The 21,209-nt window shown below is 37.6% G+C and overlaps 1 protein-coding gene across 4 annotated transcripts in view; it reads right to left on the bottom strand.

Annotated features, from left to right (window-relative positions):
- Positions 1-2,615: 2,615 nt before the first annotated feature.
- Positions 2,616-21,209, bottom strand: part of ZNF292 (zinc finger protein 292) — a 91,995-nt gene continuing 73,401 nt past the window's right edge. For all 4 annotated transcript variants that reach the window (XM_032650899.1, XM_032650902.1, XM_032650901.1 and 1 more), the window contains 2 exons: positions 19,115-19,256; positions 2,616-12,185 (listed from right to left, as the gene is read on the bottom strand). In XM_032650899.1, coding sequence (XP_032506790.1) covers positions 5,040-12,185; positions 19,115-19,256 — 7,288 coding nt within the window. In that variant the 3' untranslated portion in view covers positions 2,616-5,039. The remainder of the gene's footprint in view (positions 12,186-19,114; positions 19,257-21,209) is intronic.

The raw sequence follows: 21,209 nt of genomic DNA on the forward strand, positions 1-21,209 counted from the left end.
GCAGTAAATGAGGGCAGAAAAAGAACCTACAGGTATGACAGCATGGAAGAGACTGGTGATCCTGATGAAGGCACTTTCAGCAAAGTTGTAGGGACACACAAAGTGGTAGTAAATGAAAAATGGAGGCAACTCAGATTAGTTATGATGGGAACTAAATAAAAGGGGTTATAGTTGGATGGGATCAAATGACCACTCTCCCCCTTTTCTTTCAAGAACAGTAGCTATTAGGGACTAATATGAGCTGTTGGAAAGGATCTAGGAAAAGAAAGATTGATGAAACAAGAGTAGTTAATTCAAGGTTTCTGAGAAGGTGAGGAGGGCTTTTGACAAGTAGAAGGGAGTGAAGATATAGACGGGTTTGTAAACTTAGTGATGAAATTTGAGAAAGTTCCTGTCAAATTTTTGTATTTTCTCAGCAGAAAAAAGAAAAAAAAAAAAGAGTACATAAATCATTTAAGTTTGTGGAAACAAGTTGTTACAATAAAACTGCAGAAAAATTGCCAGTTTTGAGCCTATTTAAGTTTTGAGATTATAAACCTGCCTGTTGTAACAATTTTCTCCTATTCAACTGCTCAAGAGTAGACAGAAAACTGCGATTTTTCCAGATCACGACATAAAGGGAGGTGCAGGGGTATGGTCTGAGGATATTTGCAAAGTGGGATCTAGTCTCTAAGCCAGACAAGTTGAGGGCCGGGAGTGAACTGATGAATAGTGAGCAAGTGGTAGCATTAACTGTTATTCGTGATGAGGTGGAAATACTTTTTAGTGGAGGTATCTCGAGCAGATGAGCTGGAGAGATTGTGGTTGGAGAAAGGGAATCTGAATTCCAGATTTGGAAGTGATACAGGTTTCGATTATGTCAAAGCGTAGGGCCCCCATTTATGGAGCGATCACTGAAATGAGAGGCACCTCTAATGAGCAAGTTCATCAGGAAATAAATTTTGTTCACTGAGTGGTAGTGTTGGGTGGCATAGATAGTAAGTGAAAAATATAAAAATTAAAAACACTGGTATGGAGAATGAACGTGTGACACTTCATTACAGAGTGATCCGGGTGGCTCTCTGATGAGGTGACATTTAAGCTTTACTATACAAATAGAGGAATAAGCATTCCAGACACAGGAGTAAATATGTGTAAAGCCCTTGAAGTGGTGGTGGTTTGGGGGAAGCTATTTCCAGATGCTTCCATCTCCTATACAGGAGATGGAAGCATCTGGAAAATGGGAAGTAGCGTAAGAATGTCTGGAGAGGTTGGCAGGGACTTTCAGTAAAGAGACTGGATTTTAATCAAAGTGTACTTAATGTTCAATAAATATTATTTGGATGTAGGGTGATGAAACATTAACAACCAATACAGCAGGGGAATCAATCCAATTGGAATGGATAAACTGACCAATCAGAATAATCACCACGTGTAAACAGCTGGTACAGGTGCACTGGTGCACACCTGCTGATCACGAGCCCTGGCTGAATGAATGACATCTGAGATGGCTGTCTCCCAAAACATGTTCCTTAAATCACTAGCTTAGTGGGATATACCTAAGTATTAACATTAAAAAAATTTTTTTTTAATGTTCATGATCATATAAGTCTGAAAAATTCCCACTTTAACAGTTATCATCTTTTCTGTACAGCAGAACCTCTCAGTCTTCAATATGCGGATGTACACTGGATTCGTTAAGGGGAGCTACAGCACGCAGTTTAGAAAACGGCTTTCATCACTGCCATCACCTTTCCACCCACTACTAGCACACTACACTAAACATTTTGAAAAAGGCTGCCTTACCGCGCCACTTCTTGACACCTCTCACATTCATTAGTCTCTTTCTCAACTCCAGTAACATTCTTTTTTCTGGCGCCCATCAATTTTTGCACGGACTACTTCAAGTCTCCCTGCTCTTAACCTCCAACTTATCCAACCTATCCTCTATACAGTGCCAATTATCTTTCTAAAATCGGTACCTGATCAAACGGTTCAACTGAAATGCATTCAGTAACCACTTGAAAAACAACACGATAAAGACTAAATGTGGCAAACAAGAACCTTCACGACCTGGCCCAGCAGCCTCCTCAGCTTCAGCTTCTCCAACTCCCTATCTTTCCACACAGACCACCTGCAATACTGCAAATGCACTATGCCACTTCTTATCTCCTGCCTAGAATTCCCCTTTCCCCTCTGAGCAGCCGCCGACCACTCACTGATCTTTCAAGACCCATCTTTCTAGAAACACTCATAACCACCTACCTCTTTTTCCCTGAAAAACAGAGCATTCTCTCCATGTCTCTAGCTTTCATGTACTTTTATCTTAATAACTATAGCAACTGTTTGCTTACCTGATGATCAAAATTTGCCTTTGTAAAACTCTGTCCAGCCATTTAAAATAATTATTTAATTATGCTGAATTTAACATTGCTGAAAATTTCTCAAACTGTTACATTTCACTTAATGATGTATTCTGAATAACATGTTCTGATCTGTAAGATTCAAATTCTCTGAGTTTAGAAGAGGGAAAAAAATCCATTTTTCAAATGATGAAAACTTAGGCAAATTTACACTGTAGGAAGAAAATATCTCAAAGACAAGAGATTGAGGAAAATTATACCATGAAAAATATATACTTTTTGATACTTTTTTAATACTTAGGCATTACATTCTGTATCAAATTTTACCAACATGCTGTTGTTCTATAAATTCATTATTTTATACCATAATTTGATTTTTCTGTTCCATGCTAAAAAGCCCACTATTCCATAATTACTTTTAGCATACAGTACCTGGAATATAAAAAAAATTAACTCAATGTTGGCAAACTGCCCGTCCCACCCCCCACCCCCAACATGTAGGAGAACAATTACAGAAGTTCTAGTGGTTAATTTTCTTAAGCTAATGAGCAAAAGAAAAGCCCCAGTACACTGGCATTTTCCCTTAACAGGCTCATCACTACATTCATCAGAAATAAACCTACTTACTGCTGTACTATACAGGGCAGTTTGCCAAATGCCTACCTTTAAGATCTAGGTCAACTTCTAAGAAAACTGTACGGAAACATTCAGTTGTTAACAAAAATTTAATATTAAAATGACTCAAAGTTAAGTTATTATTAATTTAGAAAAAAACATGTATTAATCACCCATAAGAACAACTTTTATTTTAATAAATAACAGTGGGCTTACCAAAGGATAGGGATTTTAATGTGTCAAGTTTTATGCATATTGGTAATAAACCTTAAGGAGGTGAAACCAACTATTCAATATAACCCATTCGGCCCTAAAAATAAAACTATAATACTTTAATAATAAAACTTAAAAAAATATTTTCCAAAAGAAAATAATTCACTCCTTGACCATGCTTATTTATTCAGAGTACCAGCAATTTCAGTTAATGTTAAGTGCTTCATTTTTCCTGCAAGTCTGATGTTGAACAGGGGATATACACATTTTCATATCACAATATCATCAATGTCTCAGGCTAATAATATTGTGAACGCAACTGGTTTATAACAAAGTCAAAAATTAATGCTACTATTTATGGCAAACAGAAACAAAAGTAAATTTGAAAGGATGTTTTCTTTTGTTTCCAGTACTGATTTTAATTGGAATTCAAAGGAAGGTAATAAACTCTCCTGAAATAACCTCTATCTCTGGCCGTAAATCCACAGTATAAATATGGTGAATAAAGCTAATCTATAAGAGCTAACTATATACTGAATAACCAAAATAATCAATTGTAACAACTAATACTGCTCTGGAAGACCAACCTAATGAAAAAAGTATCATTAGATATGGTGGGAAAATACAGACAAATCTGTACAATCTAACATCTATAAACAGTAAAATCAAAACATCCAACTTCCTTATAGAAAGTGTTTCATCTATGTAATTATAAATGTTTAAGGACTCTTGCATTTTATAAACACAAGATGGGCTCACTTTGATGATACCAATTTTTAGATTTATAAAAATGTTTAAAAAAATCTTTCCACAAAAGTTTATACAGTTTAAAGCTATACACCAATCTATAAATCTCAGAAAATGGGGGAAAAAAAACAAATAAAACCCAAAAACCTTTATAAGATCACATGTATAAAACAAGAAATGAAATGTGATTTTATTTAAGGCAATACTGGGCTACTTCACAAATCACCACCTCAAATATTTACACTGCTCCACACTACTAGTTTCTATCACATTCACAAAGGATTTTTTTTTTAAATACCAAATGTTTAAAATCTTTGATGTAGTAAATTCTTTATTCACATTTCCATTATATTTCATGGAATCATAGTAACTATATCCAATTAGAAGCACTGAAAAGAAAACTGCAGCTATAGGAAATTGCTAAAGAATCTGCTTTAATTTCACATGAGTACCACCCAAAAAATCCTGGAGGGTAAATTTACAAAGCAGAGCAAGGTGTTGATATAACGTGCCTACTTTGTGAAAAGTAATTTTTTGAGATAGTCTTGTAAATAAATGTTTTATGTAAAAATCAATGAACTATGGCAGAGTTTCTAGTTTTAGTTAAAAAAATTCTTAATTTAAAACAATAAAAGAAGTTTTAAAAACTTGATCACTTAGTTAAAAATTAAAATTCCAAATATAAATGTGTCATTTAATAGTTTAGACTTACACACTGCTGGTGGCAGCAAATGATTTACAATAATAAATATATACAAAAAAGGTATCTACAGAGTACTGTTACACATGAGCAGTGACCCGGTGAAACATATCAATCACACAGATAATTCAGTTTAGTTCATGGAAAGGACAACTGGCTGATAGAAATTTGAGGTTTAGCTCGACTATTTACAGTAACTGAAATATTGATTCTGTTCCTCAAGTCCCATAGGGATAAAAAAAAGTTTTACATGACAAATGTCATGTTGATTTTTTTTCCTTTTCTTTTTTTTCTCTTTTGGCCAGGTTAATTCATGTCAGCAACAACAAAAGAAAAACAAAAAAGTTACACAATTCTAGCATGCTTGATGGCTTCCTATTTAAAATAAAACTGTAAATAATGTATTAATAGCACATGAGTTATCAGTTCTGCCCTCTCCCCGTGGCTTTGCCCATACTGATTTCTTTCATAACAGACACATCTGGATCATTTGAATGCACTTCAAGTTTTTTCAGACTGACAGTAGGTTTCATTTCCTGAAGTTGCTTTAAGACAAGCTCAGTGCAATTTTTAAGAGTCTTGTCTAAAACAATTTTTACATTATCACTGCACTGAAGCTGTGATGGATTGGCAAACTGTACAAAGGTTTCACTTTCTTTACAAGAACATATATGATTTCCACTAGTCACAGCAGTCTTGTCAACATTTTTTCTTGCATTTGAATGGGATCCTTTTCTATTCCCACTATTTGGATGGTCTTTGTCAGTATTTTTCTTCTGCTTCACTGCAGACTCCTCAAGAAACTTCAGAAATGATACTTCGAATCCCATTGGTTTAAATGAGCTCCAGTCAAAAGATGCAGGATGCTCCTCAGTGGTTTGTATTGCAACAGCGGTTTCTTCTTCCTTGTGCATACTACTGAACTCAACTGCCGGTGCTGGTTCGGCTTTTTCAACTTTCCTCTTTTTATTTTGGGAGACATTTTTTTCTTTATTAACTCTCTTCAAATTACTTGCTTTTTGTTTTTCTGACTGGCAGGGGTTATCTTCCTGAAAATCTTTACTAACATTTGAAGAGGTCTGAGCTTGGGTCTCCACACTTGTGTTGTCTTCATTTATTAATTTGGTAATAAATAATTCTGTTAGCTCATCCACTTCATCTTTTTCATTTTTTTCAACTTCCTTCTGTGGAACTACAGCTGTTCTTGAGTTATCACTGCTCTCTGATATACCCGTGTCAGAATCTTTCACATCACTCTTTTCAACTTCTTGCTCAGAAGTTTCCTTTAATTGTGAGTTGCAACACCGTTTGAAGACAATGAGAAGATTGCGGTGCTGTGATGTAAATGCCTTAGATAATTTGTGGCATTTATAATGTCTAATTATATTGCTTTCGCTTGTAACGACTGATGTACACCCCTTTATCATACATGGATACTGGGTGACAAATCTGCTCGTACACTCAGATAAGGCATCATTTCTAGCCTTTATAGAATATACATGCTTCCCACGTTTCAGAGAATAAGGCTTATTTTCTTCAATCTGCACAATCTTTGCAGTCTTGTTTTCCAAATTATTTTTTTTCTTTCGTTTGGTCTTAGGCATTTTGGTTCCTTCCCTTCCAGATCTGTATTTTGTCCCCCGGTGTTTAGACTTTGTCTTTTCTTGGTTTGCCTTGCTTGATATGTTTTCCTGACCAGGTGTTAATCTTCTTGGCCGAATCAGATGAGCTTTATGTTTGTCATTATGCTTATTAAAAATGTGTCGGAGGAGATTGGACCGGGTCGCATATATTCGGTCACAGCCTTCACAGTCACACTTGTATATGCCATCTTCCTCAGTTTTACTTCCCCTTGCCCCAATTCCATGATCTGCCTCAAGATGAACAACATAGTTCAAATATGTGGTAAATGAAGATTTACACTCTGACTGATCACATGGAAATTTCCCAACATCCACCGAAGCAGTCATACTTTCAATTTCCTCAGGAGACATCTCATGAAGTTTCATGTAGTGTTGTATGAGGCCAGTAATTGCTTGGAAAATTCGAGAGCAGTCACTCACCTGACATCGAAATTCTTTCACAGTCTGTTTAGTTTCAATTTCTTCACTGTCTTTACCAGCTTCGCTTTCCTCTTCAACCTCTGCAGAAAATGCAGGTAGATCTGATTTGTGTACAGCCTGGTAATGCAGAATTAAGTTTTGCTGTATTGTAAAGGCAGCAAAGCAACCCTGATGAACACATCGATAAGGTCTGTAGGGACTGTATCTTGTGGGAAACTCAAGAGATTGAGAAACTGGCTTCTTGCGTTTTCTCTCCTCCTTTTCTTTTTTATGTCTCCTAACTTTCCGTCCTTTGGTTTGTACATTTGTGAGAGAATTTGTATTACATTGTTCTGAAGTAACGGTCATCACTTGTGAAGAACTTTCTGTTTTATCAGGACTTTTTTTTTCTAGAAGTTGTTTTTCTGGGATCACTGCTATATTACTGAGGGTATTTTCCTTCATTGCACCCAATTCTAAAGCAGGGTGGAATTCCCTTTTATTTTCCTCTGTCATAGCTAGCTGTCTTCTTACTTGTGTAATTCGCGAGGCTGACGAATTTTCACTCTGAGATTTTCTTCCATAAGGCCTTTTTATTTTTAACTTTACCATTTCTTCTGTTGTAAAATGATGTACCAACTGACAGTGTGCCCGGAGATTCGAATTTCTTGTAAATGTCTTTGTACATGTAGGTACTACACATTTAAATGGAGCAAATTTCAACTGATTCTTCTTAATTTCAAGAATCATCTCTGGAGTGTACTGATGAATTTTACCGTAGTGCTTAAACAGTGCATCTTTTGTCATAGCACTGTAATTACAGCCTTGGTTTTGACACACAAAGGGTTTATTAACTCTGTCATTAAACTGAATGTTGCTTATCATTTCAGAAACTGGCTGAACAAGTGTGACATTTGGAATTGGTTTAACAGGAGTGGGAGTCAGTGTCACTGATGTATTTATCAGTACACACTGGGGTGCTGGAGAGGACAGGTCGTTTTCTAATTTTAATTTCTGTAAGCCTTCTAAAATCTCCTGTACTTGATCCTCCTTATGTAGTATTTCAGGCTGAGGAATGTTACTTTTTGTCGGCATGACACCTATGAAGGAGGAAAACTGAGAAGAATCGGATAATTTGTTATTTTGTACAGTGTTTACTGAAGGAAGCTGAATGTTATAATTTATTTGAGCATTCTGTGATGTTTCACCAATACCCTGAGATCCACTTTTTACCTCAAGTATTTGAGAATTCATAGCACTTTTAATAATTTCAAGAGTCTTTTCAAAGTTTTGTATAACATTGTCTTCAGAAATCTGCAAATCAGAATTTATTGAAGGTGTGCATGAATTCAAAGCCATCATTTGGGAATCACCATTTTCAGTTTTTAATGTTAAGGGAGCTAACACTGTATGGGACTCAAGACCGGCTTTAAAATTTTCTTTCACATCAGTTATAAACAACTGATTGTCAACATTATTTAATTTCTGTGTTAGATTTTCCACCAAACCCTGAGGTTCACAATTAGGAATTACAGTTGAATGAAGGTTAGTAGTTGGTATCTCAATCCTCTTTGCTATAAGTCCCATTGCCGTTAAGTCACTTGTTACCAAGTTTTGGGGAGCATTAGGGGCAATTAGTGGAGGAGCAACTTTCTTTCTTCTCTTAGAAGCACTGTTTCCCTTTTTATTTAAATGACTAGACCTTGTGTTCTGAGGACCACTTATAACGGAAACTCGTGAACTGTTACTGATAAAATTTTGTGATGGCCCACTAGAATTAGGGAATGAACTAGAGCACAGACCATTTTCAACAGTCTTCAGTAGTAAGTCATTTGTTGGAAAAACAGGCAAACTGTTGCATTCCTCAATGGAGGAAGTTTTGGAGTTTGGTGTCCTATTCTGGTCTGTCAGCAGGGGGTTTGCATGGCATACAGTCTGCAGCAGGGCTGGCACAGGTGGATTTGGCATCACTGTTGCATTTACTGGTGCTGGGTCTGAGACACAACCTGGCGGAACATGAGAGAGCACGTCGGCACCCTCAAATGTACTGGGAATGCCGGCAGTTTCCAAAGCCTGTTTAATAATTTCGCTTCCCTCTTGACTAACACTTGTATTAAAGTTAGTCACACCACTCCGAGGAAATGTATTTGGTAAAAATGCTGAGGAGCGATTTTCAGCAGCAAGAAGTTGCAGGAATGATGGATCTTTAAAACATGCTCCTGGACTGAAGGCAGACTGCTGCGGCTGCTGCGAGTTTACTGCATTTGTGGAGAGAATCATGCTGGCAAGAAGAGAAGGCTGCCCGTTACTCTGCAGAAGTTCTTGAGCAATTTCTGCCCCATCCAGTGGTTTACAGTAAGATCGCTTAGACAAGTGTCCACCCAGAGATCTGGGGTTAGTGAAAGCCCTGTAACACCTGCTGCAGATAAATTTCCCGTCTCTGATAATTGCTGGCCACTTAGCCCTTTTGTTGTGCTTGGGTTTTCTTTCCTTCCCATTTGGGCCCTGCCCACGGTCTTTTTTTACTTTTTCCAGTGCAGACTGTTGGGCACTGGTGCTACTGAAGTCATTTCCAACACTGACTTGTGAAGGAAAAATTGCATTCTCACCATTACCTCCCTTTAGAAAAGAGGAATTAGTGTTCCCTTCCATCTGTGAGGAAAAATGATTTGCATTATTTTCCAGCTGGGAAAAAACAGAATTAGTCCCACTATCTGCTGGTGAAGGGAAGAGAGACATTGAACTACTTTCTGCAGGTAACGGAAGGAAAGGATCTGAGCCACTGTCGATATTCAAAGGCAGAACTGTTTTGGTTAGATCTTCCATTTGTGCTGGCAAGGTAGTACTAGATAAATTTTCCATTTGGGAACATAACATACCACCACCTTGTTCATTTTTATCCTGAGAAGGTATATTTGGATTTATGACACTTTCCACTGAGGGCAAGAGTGGAGCTGACACATTTGCTAAATGAGCTGGGAAAATGGAAGGTGAGACATGCTGCAACTGATTAGAACAAGTAGGATTCCCATTGGCTTTGGTCTGTGGTGTAAAAAATGCATTATTAGAGCTGCTCACCTGTGATGGCAAAAAATAAACAAACTTTCCATTATTTGGTGTATTTAAGTTGTTAGCTTTCTGACCCCTTTTGCTTTTGCGTTGCATTTTGAATGCTGCATACTGGTCGGGGTGTGCTGTCTTCATGTGTTTCCCAATACTCTGTGAAGAGTTATAGGTTCGAGTACATCCCTCAACCTGGCAACTGAATTTCTGAACTGGTGCTTTTGGAGGCACTGATGGAGTTCCTAAAGAATTACTGAGGTTGGGCTGTGGTGGAACAAATGCGATACTTTCTAATGTCTTCAGAGGTAAATTATAAAGATTGGACGATGTTTTAACATTACCTCCACATTCAAACTTGGCAGTTGGTAAATTGTTTTGAAATCCTGCCTGATTTTGCACAGAAAAGGTCATCAGGTTGTTCACTTGTCTTTCTAAGTTTTGTGGAGTAAGGTCATCTATTTTGAGGGCTTCCGAATCTACTAAAGAATTCGGAGTAATCTGGGCTTCATTAAAACAAGCCTGTTCTTTTCTCTCTTGGAAACCTGTATGACACAAACCATTACAAGGATCTTCAACTGGTGTATGTAAGTCTGTGACCAGTGATTCACCAGTGCCTTGCACAGCTGAGTTTTCTTGCTTTCCAAAGTTATCCTCGATCCCCTGATTGAGGGATACCTTAATGGACACAGCTACCTCACTGGCCTGAAGCAGAGGAGCAGGGGCAGGGTTTTCCAAACCATTTGGCAATGGTCCATCAGCTTGCCTGAGCTCTGAAGCAGAAATCTGGTCTCGTTTGGTCACAGGTGATTCTGCCTTGCTTTTATCCCAAGCACCACTTCTATCTGCTGGGAAGGTGTTTCCCGTGCTGTTTTCTGAAGGAAGCACAGACCCTTCTTTCTTAGTGTTCCCTTCTGCGTTCTGATTCACTCTGGAAGGCTGAACAGAATCTCCAGAAGAATTAAGTTGGTCTTCAGGAGGCAGCACTTTTTCAGGAGTACTGTGATCATCCAGATGCTTTTCTAGTTCACTCTGAGAACGATAAACTTTACCACAACCTGTGAACTTACAAGTATAGGTATTATAATGTTGTGCTTCATGATCATATAGTAAATAAGCTTCTGAAAAAATTCTGCCACATTTAGGAAACATGCACTTTGCTCTAAAGACTTGATGTTCCTTTCGGTGGGTTAAGAGCTCTGCGTAACTATTAAAACCGGCCTTACATTTCATTTGTATACAGATATATGGTTTACTGCCACAGTGCATTTGTAAGTGATCATTGAGATGAGTAACACTTACAAAATGCCGTCTACAGTACTGGCAAATAACTTTTTTGCTTTGCATTTCAAGAAAGCGCTTGGCATCTTCATTATCCTTATGTCCCTTTACATGAGCAATTAAATTTTTAAAGTACTTAAAGCCCTTTTTACAAAAAGTTACAGGGCAATTGAATTCATTAACAGGTACTGGTTTCTGGACCGGGATCACCTCTGGCTCATAAGATTTGTCTTTGTCATCAGTTTCATCATCTGAACCATCATTATCATTAAACACTATGAAGTCTGTTGAGTAGAGACTATTCTTCTTGATAGGCCGCTGTTCCTGCTTGGCCACAGCATTAGTCTTCTGATTCTCGTTGGTAGTTGTGATCTTAGGAGGCCTTCCCAACCTCCTTAATGGTTTCATAGCTGCTAGTCTCTCTTTACTAGATTGTTTAACATGCAATGTGACATGAGGGACAAAAGTTTCTTTAGAATTAAAGTTCTTTGCACATATGGGGCAACTGTAAATCCCATCTTTGTAATGTTTTTGAGCATGTCGTACTATTCGATGACCAAGGAATTCTTTGTCACACAGCACACAATACTGCATGTAGGCTTGCCAGTTCCTGAACCTAGCAGATATAAATCCCCTCTCTCTTAATTGTTTTATCTCTCTCTTTTTCTGCTTTTCATCACAAATGTCTCTAAGAAGGCCAGAATTAGCACCAATTCCACCATTCATGGAAGTTTCTTTACTCTCTTCCTGATAGTCTGCTACTTTCTCATAAACCTCACTGTCATTTAGTTCATCTATTGAAGACACAATGGATGCTTCTTCTCCCATTAATGCAAGACACTGTCGTTTTAAGGTTTTCCAATCCCAGAATTCTGGATCAAAGGGCCACTGAGTTTTCAATACAAGTAAGAGCTCACAGCGTAGAGAATTTGGTATTGGAAGATTTTCTTCATCATATTTCTGGTCTGGTTGGTTATACAACATTTCCACAGCATAATATGCATCTACCGTAGGCTCAATAAGAAATTCACTCAGTTGACAAGCACGTTTAACTTCCAGATCATCAGGCAACAAGCATGAAATGGTCTTGCAAATAGATATTTTCACTTCAGTATTTTCTGTAGATTCCAGGCGAAGAGCTTTTACACATAGTTCTATACAAGTGGCAAGTCCAGCCCCTTCAGTCTGTGAAAAAGCAAGTAAGAAATGTTATCTTAATTTACACTCATCAACAGATTTGTGAATTTAGTAATTTTAAAACAGATGTTTGCTTTTCTCAAATTTTGCAATAACCAATATATGCAGATACCTCCTTCCAAAGCATTGTAGCTGTGTGTGTGTGTGTGTGTTTGTGTGTCTATGTGTGTAATGAACTGTAGAGAATAGCAGAAAAAGCATAAACGTTGAGAGCTAAGTTAAGACGTGAGTATAAAATCATCTAACAGCTAGGCAAACTTGGACATTATTTAACTTCTCTGACCTTTCATATCACAATATAAAAGATGAAAACAACACAAACTGCATGAAACTGCTGTGAGCATTAATAGATATTGTGTATCTAAAGTAGTTGGTATAGTTTAGTATCATGTCTGGCACACATTAAGTGATCAATAAATGTCATTAATTTTATCACAAATTTCATTTCCTAAGTTTATATTTACAATCCTTCTGAAACAAAACCCTTAGTCCAATTACAAAACTGAGAATATCCCCATAATTCCTAACTCGTTAGTAATGAAAGGAGATTTTCCCATTTAAGAGAATAAAGTTACCTGTTCCTTAATATTGGGAATTCTAGTTCTATCATAAATTTGAATGCCAAATCAGCTACCTCATGGCTGGACCATCTTTTTTTTTTTTTTTTTTTTAAGATTATTTTTGATGTGGACCAATTTTAAAGTCTTTATTGAATTTGTTACAATATTTCTTCTGTTTTGTGTTTTGGTTTTTTGGCTGCGAGGCATGTGGGATCTTAGCTCCCTGACCAGGGATCAAACCCACGCCCCCTGCACTGGAAGGCGAAGTCTTAACCACTGGACTGCCAGGGAAGTTCCTGGACCATCTTAAGAATTAGGAGTAGCAGGAGACACAATAAACTTTTTTCCTTTTGAATTAGTATCTTGAACTATTATTATAATATAGCAGTAATAAAGGTAAGACTCATATGAAAGATACATGTAATGAAGAGATAAAAATGGGTTTTACAAGGCTAAAAGAGAACAAATATATGAAAAATAAGCCAGTCACAAGATGTGGTCACATTCATGGGAATGAAATATGTGTGACATAAGATCAAAGGGCAAGAAAGTCAAAAAAGGTCCAAGAAAGCTGAGAGGATCTGTATTTTTACAGGTTAAGAAGGAAATACAATATTTTACTAAAACAGAAGCTTAGATTTGTGGGCCAAAAGGAAGGTGAGTGAAAGAGGCTGAGATGCTAACTGGCCATCTTAATGTTATAAATACATTTGAAACCTTAAGAAATAAGGCTAACAAAACAAACTATGTCAAAATTTTTATTCTTCTGAGTTTTCATCTTTGTGTGTGTCTGATTGAAAATTAAGTTTATAGGTAATATTCAGATCATAAACTGGTTATGTAACAACTGTTTTTTTTAAGAGTTGAGTTTGAATTCACAATTTCCCATAAGTACAATGTGATTAAACAAGTAATTAGCCCATAAAAACCTACTTAATAATATCAGTTAATGAAAGTACTGATAGCACCAGCTTGAATTTATGAGTCACAGGAGCAGAAACCTAAGTGAGAGCCATTCAGAGAAGAAATAGACTCATCCCCCTCTCTAGCACTGGCACACAGCAGGCAATCTTCTGAAAAATGCAAGGTTTTATCTTTGGTGTCCCCCTTTTCTATTCCTTTCCTCTGGCTGCCCAGTATCCTTGACCCAAAGCTACCCAAGGCTTACATGCTGATATTCCTTCCCCATTAACATCCCATTCAGCCCTCCCCTATCCACCCACAGCATCATGGCTTACCCTGCTTTAAAATTCTAAAATGGTTATTACCCGTGTCTTTCAGAATTAAATATAAACTTCTTAGCATGGAATGAATACAAAAGGGCCCTCACAGTCTGACCTATGCCTCATCTGGTCTAGCCTCATGTTTTATCTTTTCCCTATCCAAACAGCCTACACTCCAGGCAATGTGAACTGTAGTTCCCCAACTACGCCATTCTCCCATGTCTTGATACAACTTGTGATATTGTAATATACTGCTAAGAAATATATATTTTGGTCTTCCTGCCCCACCCCCAGTTCCGACATGGCTCCTAAAACCTTTGTAATTTCCTAAGTAATAATAGCTATAGGGGCATCTTTTGTTCCCAGCTTTTGAAATAGGTGAAATGAGTGTTTTTTGGTTATTTATAATAACGCCCTTTCGATCACACTGGAGTTTATTAATGAGATGATTTCTGAAAGCCCCTAGATAACCACAGGCTGGGGGCTGTCAGGGGAACCAACCTGTGATCAGAGGGTTGAAACTTTCAGTCCCCCTCCCTTCCCTCCAAGGAGGAGAGAGAGGATGGAGGCTGAATCTATTATAAATGGCCAAAGAAGCCTCCATAAAAGCCCATAAAGAACTCGGTACAGGGGCTACCCTGGTGGCACAGTGGTTGAGAGTCCGCCTGCCGATGCAGGGGACATGGGTTTGTGCCCCGGTCCGAGAAGATCCCACATGCCGTGGAGCAGCTGGGCCTGTGCTCCGCAACGGGAAAGGCCACAACAGTGAGAGGCCCGCGTACCACAAAAAACAAAACAAAAACAAACAAACAAAAAAGAACTCGGTTCAGAGAGCTTCTGGGTTTGTGAACAAGTAGAGGTGGGGAAGAGTAGCTCACTCTCTCCCCCATACCTTGCCCTGTACATCTCTACCATCTGGCTTTTCCTGAGTTGAATCCTTTCAAAATACACCAGTAATCTAGCTGGTAAACTTTCTTCCTGAGTTCTGTGAGCCACTCTAGTAAATAATCAAATCTGACCAGAAAGTTGTGGAAACCTCTGATTTATAGCCAGCTGGTCAGAAGCAGGTGACACCCTGGATTCAAGACTGGCAGCTGATGTTGGGGGAGGAAGGCAGTCTTATAAGACTGAGCCCTTAACCTATGGATTCTATGCTATCTCTAGGTGAACAGTGTCAGAATTGAGTTAAATTGTAGGACACCCAGCTGGGGTCCGGAGAATCAGAGGATTGCCTGGTATGGAAAAAATCTCCTTGGTCATACTTGGTCATCAGGAAGTATTCAGTGAGTAGTGAACAGAAGAGAAAACAGTATTTTCTTTACACTACCTTTCATTCTTTTTCTGTTACTAGGAACACTCTCCCTCTCCAGCTTTGTTTGGCCATCACTATTTGAGAGTCTAAACAGACCAGTGGGTTAAAGGGCCCTCTTCTTTTATTCAATCAGCACCTACTTTACACCAGGCACTACGCTCAGCAATGTGCTCTCCCTCTCAGGAGTCTTGATATCCCTCTATATTTGAAAGACCCATATTACACTGCAACTGTTAGTGTGTCTCCATCAATACATATGAGATCCTTAAGGGCAGGGCTATATTTTTCAACACTCAGACTTCAGGGGTCTAGGAAAAAGCATAAATAAAATGATGAACCAAGCTATCTGCTCCATTTCCTTTGCAAATCTCAAATAGAGTTTAAGAAGGAAACAATTATTTTAGGTAATATGTGAGCAGCTGGGCAATAATTTTCAACAACTCATGGAGTTTTGGGGAGAAAAGGGGGGGGGCACCAGTTAACCCAAATCATCAACCTTGAGGCTAAATTTCATCATGTAAAAAAATGAGGAGTTACACTAGAACGCAGTCACTACAACATAACTTTAAGGTCTCTTTCATAGTCCTAAAACAATAATCATCTATGATTCTACTTTTAAGATAAAACCTCTGTTTGGTCAGATTTCAGAAAATAAAAACAAAGGGAGACATTTTATGCAATGGGAGACAAGATTTTGGGGCAGAGCAATTACCACACTGCACATTATCCTGCTCCCCTGGACAACTTTCCCAAGCTATTCACACTTTAAGTGCTTTTTTATGTGCTTTACTTCTGAGCCCAAAGTCTCTCTAGAAAAGCACTACTCAACAGAACTGTCTGCAGTGATGGACATGTTCTTTATCTGTGCTGTTCAATATGGTAGCCCCTAGTCACATGGAGCTACTGAGCACCTATAATGTGGCTACTGTAACTGAAGAACGGAATTTTATATTTTACTTAGATTAACTAGCCATAAGTGTCTGATGGCTACCATAATGGACAGTGTAGCTCTTGTCCAAGATTTTTCCTCCCTCCCCAACAAGGTCTCCTTGTGAGCAGGATGTAAGGTTGAGGGAGGAGAGTCCCTGTTACCTAACCTCCTCAATTCCACGGATTAAGAAATGAAATCCAAAGTGGTTAAAGTTACCAGGTGGTCAACAACAAGTCAAGATTTATACCCAGTTTGTCTGGCTTCTAGTTTCAAGTTCTATCTATTTTGCCATGCTGCTCTTTAAGTTAGATATAAAGTAGTGGCACAACCTATATTTTAAAATTACATAGAAACTTATTGTTAAGTTTATTTTTTAATTGCAGCGCTACGACATATAAAATGAAAAAGAAGGATGAGTTAAGGTTGATTAAAAACTGGAAAGCAGAAGGACTCATTCCTGTTCTTTACTCCTGAAAATGAAGAGAAATTATTTCAGGAGAAGAATAGCAAAGATACATGTAAGATTTACTGACCAGCTATAGATCTTAAAAGATATTTTTTGAAAAGTAAGAATGTCTTTTGGTTTCTACTTTCAAAAACAAAATTATACATTAATTAAAAATACTTCTTATCATATTACATCCCGCTTTTAAAGGATTCCTAAGACCTGTCTGGCATACCATTCCATGCAGTGCTAGCAACTTTGGAAAGTGACTTCCGTGTACATTTGAAGGGGAAATCAAGTGCATCCTACAAGGGTTACTATAAGAAAAATTAATTTTGTAAAAGTTGGATTCTGATTTTTGCTAATAGATAAATGGAAACACGCAATCTCTGCTCATCACTTCCCTTTTGAATTGTGTCTAATCTACTGTTTAATCCATCTATTAAGTGTTTTCATTTCTACGACTGTTTTTGTATTTCTAAAAGTTCTTTTGACTCTTTTTAAAATCTGCTTGGTCATTTTTATAGGACCTCTCTTTCTCATACTTCATTCCCTTATTTTATATCTTTAAATATATGTATTTTATAATTTATCCGATAACTGTATTATTTAAAGTATTAGGCAAATAACTCTATCATTCTTTCTGTCTACTGAAATTCATTCATGTCAGATTGTTTCATATGTTTAATAGAGCTTGATGGTTAACTTATTTATGTCTTTAAATATATGTAATTTATCGTTTTTATCCTTGTATGTTTAACCCTATTGTTAGTTCTCTCTGCTAAAATTCCCTCATGGCAGACTGTTCTCTGTTTTGTAAATCTTGATAGTGAACCCATCTTAAGAAGGGTTTTATCTAAGAATCCTGTACTGAAGGTATGTCCCTCCAAAGCAGTTCTTCATTTGCTTCTGCCAGGGATCCCAGGCATTACCAGCCCAGGACTCCATCCTTACCTTCTTAAATACTACTTATGTAAGGGAGCAAAATCTGTCACCACCAAATGTGTCTCTTTGACCTGAGGATTATGTTAGGCTGATTACTTTTAAAAAACAGAAGACTAAGGAAGTTCTTCCTGTTACCCGCCACCCCTACTTGTTACTGCCTAAAAGAATTTAGACAGAGGGCCTGTTCCTGGAATAGAGCTGTCACCAGAGATCTCTGCAAAGAATATGGGCTAGGGGTGGTGGGGAGAAACTCTGCAGGGCCTGGAGATCAGAGTCCACCGTGCCTGATAGTCTCTGCATGGCCCAGCACACCATTGGTTTACCAAACACTGCTTTTCCATCTTCATGTGAATTGCCTTCCTCCCCTCTGAAGCCCTAAACCACTACACCCAACATCCTCTTGTCTTTAGCTGAAGATGGTATTTAAGGTGAGAGTTTTGGCCATTTTGACGAGTTACTCAGTTTTCCTGGGTCTCTCCCATGTATACATGTTATTAAACTTTTGCCTGATCTTCTCTTGTTAATCTGTCCTGTGTCAGTTTAATTCTTAGACCAGCCAACATAACTAAGAAGAAAAGAGAGAGGAAAAGGTCTTCCTCCCTGACACTCACCTGGTGTGGGGATTCCTGGTTATACGGCAGGGTAAATGTGGACCCCAAATCGTGTGAGGGCAGACCTATGGTTACAATTTATTAGGGAAAACATTTCCCTCCTCTGACCCACAGTCCAGTCGGACATGCACATGGTTCCCTATCATCACCTGTGTTACACAGTATAATATTTTTCTAGTCCACTTTTCAATGAAATCATAGTACTTCAAAAGTTGGTGGAGGGAAGGAGGGGAACACAGAACTCAGTTCTAAATCCCCAACTTGAAAGGGCCCAAGATCCCATCTCTTGTCTTATCCCCGTGTGGATATAAAAACTCAAACCCCTTAGTAACATACCCCAATCCTCACCAGGGTAGCAGAACCCTAGCATCAGCTCAAATTTCTACTCCAGTTTTTAGGTTTCTCTTCTTTTTGAGCCTAGGGATTTCCCCAATATTCTTGCAATCTCAGCTGCTATACATTAAGAACAATATTTGTTTTATTTTATCAAGTATTTTTGGGTCTTTTGTAGAAGAAGAATTTTTAGATACCGTAATCTGCCAGACTGCTAGCAAAGGAAGCTATCTCTATATTTCTCTTTACACTTTCTAAATTTCTATAGAGCCAATTATCAAAATAGTATAACACCTAGCAGTAAAAATTGTGGAATGATAAAATGCAAGTATTATGTATATTGCTTTTCTCCAGGCTAACAGCAAGCCCCTGGCTCTCATTTGCATTTTTATGTTTCTCTGTATCAAGTATCATCAAGGACTAGTAAGAAAATCAATGTTCAAAGCACTAAATGAAATAAACAAAAATCACTGGAAGAGGTGCCAAAATAATAAAGTCTTTTATTGAAGATAATTTATATATTTGAAATTAAGATAAGATACCTTGATCATTCTTACCTCTGAATTAATAACTTTAATCAGGAAGAAAATGTGATATACCGTCTTGGTTAACAAAGAAAGTTGACGACATCTTTCTAGGTACACTTGTATAGATGGTTCTACTCTTTGCTGTAATTTACTCCAAAAGAGAGTGAGTTCCCTTAAAAAAAAAAAGTAAAAAAGTAAGCTGGAGCTATCATGTAAAATCATGAACATGTCAGGCTCGTAACTACATGTGAAATTAAAACTGGTTATAGATTCCAATTCTATATGTGGAATGAGGTTTAAAAGAAAAAAAATCTCAATTTCTAAAGACTTATTAAATAAAAATCAAGATATGACTTACCATTTTACTGATTAAGATTTCTGAATCTCAGAGAAGCACTCACTACCTTTTACTAGGAAAGCATCTGACATTTAAACAAGTTATATAAATGGTAACTTTGGGCCACATCTGAACTTTAAAGTAATAAGAAAGTGCAAAATGTGTGTGTATATATAAAAAGCTTCGGGGCTTCCCTGGTGGCGCAGTGGTTGACAGTCCGCCTGCCGATGCAGGGGACACGGGTTCATGCCCCGCTCCGGGAAGATCCCACATGCCGCGGAGCGGCTGGGCCCGTGAGCCATGGCCACTGAGCCTGCGCGTCCGGAGCCTGTGCTCCGCAACGGGAGAGGCCACAACAGTGAGAGGCCCGCGTACCACAAAAAAAAAAAAAAAAAAAAAAAAAAAAAAAGCTTCAATGGCATAATGATTTTTAAAAAGCATTTAATTTTTATCTTCTAACTTAAATTATTAGATAATGTTAAGAATCAAGGATGACACAGAACCCAGAAGAAAATAACTAATCTGTGCCACAGCAGTGAAAAAATAAAAGAAACTTTGAAAAATAAACTTTGAAATTTATTTCAAATGCAATTACACTGTATTTTCTTAGAAAGTAATCCTACTGAACTGATGAATTTTCCTCCCTTTTACCTATTGTCCTATTTCTCTTCTGTCCTCCATAGTTAACTTCCACAAAAATCTTCTTCCTGGCTTCAACTTCCCCTCTCAAGTATTCTCCTCCATACAGGCCTTTCCTATTAGTTCCTCAGATTCCACTCCTAGCAACTGTGCCCTTTTCACCATCCACTTGAATAACTTGCTCATTTACTGGATTTTAACCTTCATATTGAGGACTTCAAAATCTGTCTCTCCAGTCTTGACCACTTTCACCTCTCTAGTTCTTTATAAGACCTCCCCCCTTTGATCTCCTTTGAAACCTGAAACTTAATATATGAAAAAGATGATTAACATTCTTTCCAGTTCACCCTTCTTCTAACTTAATGCATCATTATCACTGATCCTATCTATCAGCCTCTGCTTTTTACTATCCTCAAGACTGTTATCTTCAACATTTCTCTCACCCCACCCCACATCCACAGGAAAACTTCGTAACTTCCCAGCTGGACTATTTACTGGCTTTCTAGTTGATTTTCCTATCTCAGCTCAATTCCCTGTACGGCCACTTCCTACCCCCAACTCGCCCTCATTGTTCAGGCTCCAATCCATTCTCAACTGTTAGTCTTAAACAGTGTTTTTGAACATAAACTTCTATTTTGCTCCCTTCTACTAAGGGCTTTTAATAGACTGCTTTTGCTTTTCATATAAAACCCAGACTTTGATGCCTTTTGTAAACCAATATAACACATTAATTTCTTAGTCATCATTAATATTTGTTATATAGAAAACCTACTTGTCCTCAATAAATACATGTTATTTATTCTCCCTTCAGAATCCTTCTACTGGCCTTTTATATCAATCTTCTCTGTATTGCATATACAATTTTTCCTTCATAACTGAGCTCAACTGTTCAGAAAACCTTTATAATTATAAACTTTAGTCTTTTTGATTATACAACCATTTATTTAGCTTGCCTGTTCTATATTCACTTATATGACGTGTGTCACTTGGTAAATATCCTTAAATATCAGAACGATGTAAACTAAATTTTCTTCTGTTTTTCCACAATACCAACACAACACTGAAGACTAATAATGCTGTCGACTGACCAGATAAATTGTCAGTTTTAGCTAACACTAACTTAAGACAGTTGATCTTAAGTTTTTTGAG

Source organism: Phocoena sinus, chromosome 12 (assembly GCF_008692025.1).
Source record: "Phocoena sinus isolate mPhoSin1 chromosome 12, mPhoSin1.pri, whole genome shotgun sequence".
Lineage (NCBI taxonomy): Eukaryota > Metazoa > Chordata > Mammalia > Artiodactyla > Phocoenidae > Phocoena > Phocoena sinus.